General features: G+C 38.5%; 1 protein-coding gene across 1 annotated transcript; it reads right to left on the reverse strand.

The window, feature by feature from the left end:
- Window positions 1-7,278, reverse strand: LOC103773098 (sulfotransferase 6B1-like). Its single transcript, XM_008940455.1, has 6 exons — window positions 7,134-7,278; window positions 6,150-6,334; window positions 5,051-5,177; window positions 2,942-3,036; window positions 1,763-1,949; window positions 1-119 (listed from the first exon to the last, which is right to left on the reverse strand). The coding sequence occupies exons 1-6, from the start codon at window positions 7,276-7,278 to the stop codon at window positions 1-3; spliced, it is 858 nt and encodes a 285-aa protein (XP_008938703.1).
- Window positions 7,279-9,212: the final 1,934 nt, after the last annotated feature.

A 9,212-nucleotide genomic window follows, 5' to 3' on the forward strand; every position in this document is an offset into this window, starting at 1 on the left:
TCAAAATTCATAGGTAAAGCTTTTTGCCATTTCGCTGAGTTTCATCTTCTCATTAAATATCTCCTCAAACCTTCGATTCTGTTTTGGAGTGAAATGGTTCTTCCAGTCACCAACAGCACCTAGGAGAGTGGAGGCAGAAAACAAACAGTGAGGCTAGTAGGAAAATATAGTACAGGAAATGATTTTGTTAATGTTGCAGTTGGCACAAATTTTTAATTATTATTACCCATAGCCTCTGTGATAGGTCATGATCTTGAGTGCAGTAGGTCATGACCATGAGTTATTATCAGTCTGGCAAGACTCTGATGGAAGCAGTTGCATCACCACCCATAAAGGGTATTAAACCTTCAGCTTCAGGCTTAGTTGAGTGCCAACAACTTTGACTAAAGAAGACTCTTAAAAAAGGAGCCAAGAATGACCTGAATGATAGATGAATCCCACCCTTACACCCACTCTTTAGGGCTTTGTATGGGTGAGATGTCCCACTCCTTAAGTGGGTGACCACACACATTCATGTTCAGTAAAGTGTTTCAACTGTCATCCAGTTCGACCAAAAATGAAATTGTTTTAGACTGACATACTCTAATGTGAAAATGCTTACACTTTCCCTTCATGTGCATCGTCTAAAGACCCTGCATCCCAAAACTGCCAACTAAACCAGCATTCTGGCCAGCAAGAACAAGAAAAGAGAACTTGAAGAATAATATATAGACACACACAAAACTTCTGTAAACTGTCTGAAGCTAGCTAAAAGCCTGGGATTGCATAGGAATCACTTGGAAGTGAAGCTGTTGGGATTTTTCAGATTTTTCAACATAGCTCTGTCAAAGTTCACTAGCTTAGAAAAGTGTTTCTGAGGTTTTTGATTTTTTTGCTGACAGATTGTATTTGGGCATTTGCTTCAGCTCATTGGTAAAAACATTCTGAATTGTCAAAATGCACCGTTTCCCGATGTATTAAACAGCTCTTAGTTTTAAACTGTTGATTATTGTTCAAAAAATAACTGAGTAAAAATAATCCACCTAAACATGATGGGTTTGAGATACTTATCCAAATCCAAGAAACCTTCTGAAATGCCAGAAGCAGGAAAACAGCTCCTGTAGGTAATTTAAAGTTACATTTGAGCTAAGCACTACTGAAGTGTTTACTGTGGATTCCGGCTTGGCCAAGGTTTGAAGGCTACCTATGAGGCCATCAGGTGATTGAGTCATCCTTTTTTTCATTGCTGTCATTGTCAGCATATTCCTTTTTCAGGAACATTTCAGTAAGATAAGAGATGGTGCAGAGGATAAAGGCTACAAGCAGTCTCCTTTGGTAGGAAGGTGTCGTGCTCTTTCTCATTCTAGTAAACTAAGTGACCTTTGCAGGTAATTTCAAGGGGACAGGCTGTAAAAGACTGAGGTGGTCAACTCTGAGATAAAAAAAAAAACAACAGATAAAGAGTAATGCTTTGTGAGCCCTTCCTTTTATCTCCAAAGCTCCCATCGAGCAATATCAGTCAGACTGTTTTTCAGGCTCTTCCATGCTTCTCTAGTATAAAAAAAGGATTTTAAGCATGGATTTGCAAACGGCAAATTTAGAAAGAAAGTGACTTTTAAAATGGCTCCAAATTGCAAGATCCTGCCACTGCTTCCTGAGGCTGACACAGAGCAGCACTGCAGCCCAGGAAAGACCTGGACTGTGGCTTCTAGCTGAATTCCTTCTGCTAAATCCTTCTCTAGTTCCTCCTTCTGCTGTGTTAAACCTGGCCCAGGGAACTTACCTTTTCGGAAAATGAGCTTCCTGTTGGATGTCAGTGCACAAACAGTGTGGTTGGGATCACTGTTTTCCTTTTCTGTGTCACTTTTCATCTCTGAGAAAGAAGACTTCTGGCAGATGTCTTGGATATCATTGTCAGTGGTGTTTAAACCCAGGAACAGACTCATTTCCTTTACAATCTTAAAGAGATCCTGAAGTACAAAAAAATAAAGCTTTTGTATTTCTAAGCTGATTATGAGACTTTTAGCTGATATGAAAATGATCCTTTGTTACATATTAAGTTTATCACAGATTTATTTGCTTTCAAGGAAAGCTAAACATGCCATTAGACTGTGTAGATGACAGCTACAATAAGCCTTATGCCCCTCTTATCCATACTCACAGAAAAAAGTCAATGCAGAGTATATGATATCCAACACAGTTACATTGCCAATTTTACTCCTAGTTCAGTCAAAGCATTCTTGTGTCTCAGAGTTATTTCACTGGGAATAGAGAGATACTCAAAGCCCAGCTTTTGTGTAAGTAGAGTATTACTCAGGATCCAAAAAGGCTTGTTTAAATTCCTTGTACTGGATCTTTTTTTTTTATTTTCCCCCAAAATATACCAAACCAGATTAATGGAAACACTAGAAAGTGTTTTCTATTCATCCAAAAATCCATTCTCTGAAAGCTAAGGTATGTTGGTATTTGAATTTTCTGCATAGTAATTTCATTTCACAAAAACTTTTTTCCTGCCCCCTTAGCCTCTGATTTTGTTCTTTACTGGGAGCACAAGTCCAACTGACCACAAGTAGTTCTGTTGTCATACATCATTTTCTGAAAATTTCACCTAAATAACAGGCATAGCCATTTTGTGGCCCTCGACAGATGTCCTGGGTTTGCCTTTCCACAGGACCAAGAACTAGGAACTTAAAATTCTTCCTATAGCCCAAGGAAAATAATGTAGTATGTGTCCCACTCCTGCATCTATGAAGTTAAACCCTCACAGGAATTAATATTTCTATAACTTGTGCAGTCAGAATTAGCTCACTAGTATAATGTTCTATGCAAATATAAAATATGCCCAAATTCATACATTCACATTTTCCTTTTTTCCTTTTCCATTATAATTTGCTCTTTGATATTTTAATGACGTTAATTTACAAGTAATATATTCTGAAATAAGAGCAGAGAGCTTATTTACCTTCTTCATGTCTTCATAGAACAAAAACAGGATGTTTTTGTCATTTGCATGCTCTTCCCAACTTAGGAAATGATCAAACCAGGATCCACAGACAACTGAGAAGAAAAATCGTGTAAAAGAGAATAACATAAACTTTATTCATAAATAACTCCTGACTGTATCTCACACATTCAGGGGAATGATCTCTTCCTAGTGTGTCCCCTGTATTCCTCTAAAATGGATTCAATTCTTTTTGTGATGTGACTGAAACTTACAGCTGCCATTCTTGTTGGAATTTGGTTTTGTATCAGAGGTGCAGATACTGTTCTGAGATACGATTCTATAGTGCAAAGAGGCTCCAAATCTCAGGAGAGGCCACTAAGGAAGGGAAATGTACTGGCCTAACAAGATCTGAGCACCTCAGCAAATGTCTGCATAACTGTGGGCACAGCTAGAAATACCATCACTTCACTAGGAAATGACATGAGAAGTCTTCTAAATGGAGCACTCTCTTGTTAGCTCTATTTTGTCCTAGCGGAGAGGAATCTTTAATATTTTTTAAAATCAAAGAAGAATTATGTAAAGAAGTTATTATGCACATACATCATTCAGTCAACGACATAGATAGCTAATGGGTTCATAGTGGACTCATAGTACTTGTTTTGTAAGTACTTGTTCCTTTTGCCATGGAAAGAGAGCTAAATTTCAGCTTTCTTTAAAAAAAAAAATCATTCTGACCCTTCTGGTTGAAAGACAAGACAGGCTGCATTGAAAGCTGAGCTGAAAGGCTCCTATAGGGTGATGAGAAGAGGCTTGGACAGAGCAATCACAGCCAGAATTCTCCAAACACTGACTTTGCTTCATAACCACTCCCAAAAAAGTGTGATGCTGTAACAGACATAATTTTGGCTGCAAACCTTGAGGTGTAATGAAGTATTTTGCTGCATGTACCAGACTGTAGCTGTCTAACTCCAAGGCATGTGTGCTGCTTAGTGTCCAGCTAAACCCTGCTCTCCTGGTCACCCACAATGAGGATGTGACCAGCAATAGCTTGAACAGCCCTGTTGGGTTCAGGGGTACAGCATACAGCCTCAGAGACTCCAGGGAAGGCACCACAGTTGTCTCTGTGTGTCCTCAGCCTTGTTCTGGACTGAGATTATAGGTTAGAGATTATAGACTGTAGGATCTGAATTTAAAAATTCATAGGATCCTCTTTTTTTTTCTTAGTTGTATGTTTATAGTTGATACAAAACAAGCCAAGGTCCTACCAATCACTGAAGCATGTGCCTTAGGGCTGCTCTGAACTAGGAACACAAGATCTGAGCCAAAGCCCACACAGGACAGTAGACAAATTGACTTCTGGAGCTTTGATGTAAACCCATGATGACTACATTGGCACTTTCCACGTTTTCAGGGCAGTCTATCATTGTTGCTGTTATCGTGGCTGTGGTTGTATAGCAGTAACAGCAGTAATAAAACACTAAAAATGGGAGTGGGTAACTGAAACGTGGCCCTGTTCTGAGCTTCTGTGCCAATTACTGCCCGCCACTCATAAAAGTCTCACTCTTGGCCTTGCCCTTTGGACCCCACTGCTAAAACAACACATCATGCAGAGTGCATCCAGCAGGGCTTTATGGAAGCATCTAGACTCCCTTTGAAGGCCATCCAAGGCCGCCTTCCAGAGAAGACACCTCCTCCACCATGGTTTAAACTCTTTGTGGGAAGCAGTCTCTCACTGTGGTTCACAAGACAAGGATGGAAAGGTTTTAACACAGGCAAATCCACATCAGCATCAACAGGTTGTCAGGGGCTTCAGAGTGTTTGTGGGAAGAAAAAAAAATCAGTAGTTGTCTGTGAGAATGTTTTTTAATGGGTATGTCAAAGAGCAGCCAAAACCTGCCAAGGGCAGTGGTGCTGGAATAATGCAGCCACTTATCAAAACGTCTAAAGATAGCAGCCTATTATTTGATCACTTATTTTGGCTTTAGAATTTATCCTGAAAGAAAACCCCAACTAAAGCCATAGGAATAAGGAGTTCAATGAGGAAGTTTTGCAGTTCATCTTTCTTAACACTTTCTGTGCCAAACAGGCCAATGTGAGCTGCAAGGAGAAGATGGAGCATTTCCTTACCATCTCCTTTTAAGAACAAGTCAAAGAAAGCAGTCCAGGTGTCTACAGTGGGAAGATTTGGGTTGTCTCTGTAGTAATGAAACATGGAAACTGCTGTATCTTTTGGATTTCGGCTGATGTAGATCATCTGTAGATGAAGATAATATGGTTATGGATATAATATCTTTCTTTTAGAGGAGCTATTTGAGTAAATGCAGCATTTTCACAGGCAGTTTGCAGTGTCAAAACTCTTTGCGTTTGGATTCCTCCCTCAGTGACCACACCATTGAAACAGAAATGCTTTTGCCCCTGGTGAGGCAGGAGTCAGTAGTGGTTAATAAACAATTCCATGTGGACAGAGGTGTGTCCCAGAGCTGAGTAATGTTTATGTTTTACGAAAGAGGCTGTGCTCATTTTATCTCATGAGCCAGCATACTATCTCACAAGCCTAACATATGAAACCCTTTACTAACTAACATTCACAGGACAGCTGCAAACCACAAATGTTTGCCTTTCCTTCACACTAGCCTTGTCCCAAAAGTAGTAACCTGAGTAATTCTGAAATTTTCCACTTCTAACCTAAAACCTGAGACCCAGAGCTGATTTTTTTTAAGACCTCACACTTTAGCGTGGGAGCAACCCAAAACTCTGGTCAAAATCCACCTACCACATTCCCATTCTTGTTTCTCCAATGTCTCCTTTATAGGGTCTTCACAAAGCTGCAGTAGGAGGGGCAGAGTATTTTTATCCCCAGAACAGCCCATAAGTATGCAGGATAACTATTTTCTAAGCAAATGCTTCACCCAGTAGGAAATGGCACCATGAAAACACTCTCCATGACTAAAAATATACTTCTGATTAAAAGACTATGTACTTTGTGTGGTGTCTGGTATACAAATCACCCCATGGGAGCAGTGGGGCAGGAGCAGAACACAGTCCCCAGCTCAAGTCACTGTTCACGCTGCCTTTGACTACTGGACACCTAATTGTCTCCAAAATTCATAGCCAAACACTTCTGGAAACTCTAAATCTTTCAAAAATTATTAAGGAACAACAAGACAAAATAGATTCCTAACACACTCTTAACATACCTTACTTAATCTATAGGGTTTTGCCTTACCTTGCATTTTTTATTCTTAAAATTTGGAGGTAACATGTTGTAGTCTAAGTGTGTTGGGATGATTCTCTGTGATGAGAGTTTATTCAGCTCCTCCAGTTTGGATATGTCTCCAAATTCGATGGGAGATGTTAGTGTAACTTGAGTATTGTAAAGCTTGGTTATAACTCCTGCAAGCCAGTGAGTGCCTGCAGGAAAGTAATAAAAAAAAAATAAATAAAAGGAAGATTTATTGCTGAGAAAATAGGTGGAACATGTTTTACATATCCAATCAGCTTGCTACTGCACAAGTGATACTTCTAGTCCCCCAGATTTGAGAAGTTTTACATAACTCAAGAATCCTGTTGGCTCCAAATGCATAAATATTGGGAAAATTAGGGCTGTAGCTGAAGTACAGAGTAACTTTGTGAGAAGTCTTAATACTGGTACCAAATCAATCTCCTGAGACAAACTGCTCGTCAGCTGAGAAGGGACTATATTATTTTTATCATTAATTTTAGAATAACCTGGGATTTTTTTTCCTTATAGTAATTTGAGCCTATATATTTGGGGAGCACTGATAGAGCTTCTTTGATGGGTGCTTCTGTGTGCAAGTGAGGTGGGGTGAGAGGGAATAAGAAATTAATAAATCTACAGACAAGAGCCATACAAATAACTTGATACAGCTCTTGACTGTCTCATAATTGAATGTAGAAAGTCCTCAGGAAAATCCTTCAAGTACAGATTTTGCTTACAAGAAATAAATATTTGTTTGTTTTCCAATATGAAAACAGCTTTAATTATTTTCACTTAAAGAATCAAATTTAGATAAATGCCCCTCCCCCCTTTTTTTTGTAACTTGAACACTTGCTGACAGAATAGTATATTCACATAGTAATACATCCTTCTTTGCTTCTTGTACACAGATATTTCCCAAGTAGTTTAAACAGAGAACATGAAGAAAACAATTGAGAATTCTTGCAATTAATAACTAAAAGTAGAACTTACCAGATTTGGGATAGGAAACCAAAAGGACATCATCATCTCTAGCATCAAAAGTATCCAAGGATTTTAAAAGTTCTGGAGAAGACCTGATGGTGAAAGGAATCCCCTTAAACATGTGAATGAGTTCTGCCTCATTGGAGCTGGACATGTTTGCTTAAGTCTTGGATTTCTTCAAATCAGATAACGGTGAAATAACAAGAGGATTTAAGAGTCACTTCTAAGTCAGATGGTTTGAAGTGACAAATTGAGACCGAGCAATACGAATTTCATGCTTATATACTTCATTACACACCATGGAGTCCTGTCAGATATTGATTTTTCCAGGTAACTGATAAAGGCAACTGAAATATTAGAGGTAATTTGATAAATACCTGAAATGCAGAGTCATGAAAAAGTGCATGTCATTTGTCATTTATTAGCTCTCCAGATAAAGTAATGATGTGATAGTCAAAATGTATCAATTGCAGAAAATCACAAGGATGAACATTATATATTGCCTTAAAATATGCTTAATGGTTATTCTATAAGTTATACTTCATGGGAAGCTGGTTTAGCTTCCAAAGAAAAAAACTACATCTGAAAATTCTTTTTATGACTATAAAACCAATGTATTTTTTTATGTGAATGGAATGTTTTTTTGTTTTGTTTTACTAAATATACAACAACCTGAATTTTCAAATTGCAAATTGATTCCAAATGTTTGAATTTTGTGGTGTTAAGGAACTAGTTTCTAGAACACTTTAGAATTTCAGCATTTTAAAAACGGAGACACTTAAAGACACAATCATTTCTTGAACTGTGATATATCTCTGTAAGAAGAGTACAGACAACAAGAATCACAAATTTAAAACAGATACAATACATCGGCTTGATCCTGGGTGTTTCACAACTAGAAGTGGTTGAAGATTCTTAAATCATAGAATCATCATAGAATCATAGAATGTTTTGGGTTAGAAGGGACCTTTAAAGGTCATCTAGTCCAACCACCCTGCACTTAGCAGGGACATCTTTAACTAGATCAGGTTCCTCAGAGCCTCGTCCAATCTGACCTTGAATGTTTCCAAGGATGGAAACACTCTTCTTATTGAAAACCTCCTACAATAATATTCAGCTGAGCCCCTTCAACGTCTTCAACTCGACTTGAGAACTTGCATACAAATCTTGTTCTAAAATAAAGCAGCCCTTCAGGAATTTACCAAGTTTACCAAGGTCCCAATTCTCAGTTTATTATTTATCATAACTGAGATTTGGTCAAGGGAGCTGGCTACCAAAGGTACTTCCATGACTCATGGTGAGAAGTTAATGATTAGAGATGGGCTTCCAAGAAACACCTGAGCAGTCAAGATTACTCAAAATGAGTAAGGACAGTTGGCAGCTACTGTACTTGTTTCTTTCTAATCCACTCTCTAGAAAAGCCAGCACAGTAAGATTGATTTCCTATCCCCTGCTTCTTCTCTTTGCAGCATTGGCAGCCTACCAGTCAAAGAGAAGTCAGCAAGTCTAGATCTTCTCACCTGTGTTGCCTATGAAGTTGCCTTTGAACAGCTACTACCTGCAAAATGTGCCCCGTGCCATCAGTAAACTCCAAATTCCAGATATTCAGGACCAGGTGGGGATTAAAATAATGGGAAAAAAATGCTCTGGAGAGATGTTCCCTATGATTAGGGATGGAAGGAGGTGAAAGAATCTTTCCAGGAGGTAATCAAACAAGAAGTGAGGGTATAAGAAACATGCGTACTGATGCTCAAGTGGGAGCTGGGACATCTCTCAGTGGTGAGAACATTTTTTCTATTGCTCTCAGTCTGAAAACCTAAGCTATTTCTTCATGATTTGGGGTCTAAATCCTTAAAAACCTATCCTCTGTCAACAGTCTTCACTCTGGTTACTTCAGGTATATAAAGTAGGTTTGGAGGCATGATAATTCCTGTGTCTGTGTTGTTCTGAACATCTCTATTAGTCTGAATACAGATATTTCTAAGTTTTATTTTGCAGCTGTCATTCCAGCTAAATGCATTTATGCCCTAATCTAATGAAACCTTATTACCTTGACCTAGCAAAAAAAAAGCTTATTGCAAAAGGCTT

The sequence above is a fragment of the Merops nubicus genome, unplaced genomic scaffold (genome assembly GCF_000691845.1).
Source record: "Merops nubicus isolate BGI_N331 unplaced genomic scaffold, ASM69184v1 scaffold10515, whole genome shotgun sequence".
Taxonomy (NCBI): Eukaryota; Metazoa; Chordata; class Aves; order Coraciiformes; family Meropidae; genus Merops; species Merops nubicus.

Coding starts and splice junctions, on each gene's coding strand:
- LOC103773098 (XM_008940455.1), bottom strand. CDS start 7,278: ATGTCCAGCTCCAATGAGGCAGAACTCATTCACATGTTTAAGGGGATT. Junction 6,335..7,133: donor GGTTTCCTATCCCAAATCTG/GTAAGTTCTACT, acceptor ACTTTCCTGCAG/GCACTCACTGGCTTGCAGGA. Junction 1,950..2,941: donor TCTATGAAGACATGAAGAAG/GTAAATAAGCTC, acceptor TTTGTACTTCAG/GATCTCTTTAAGATTGTAAA.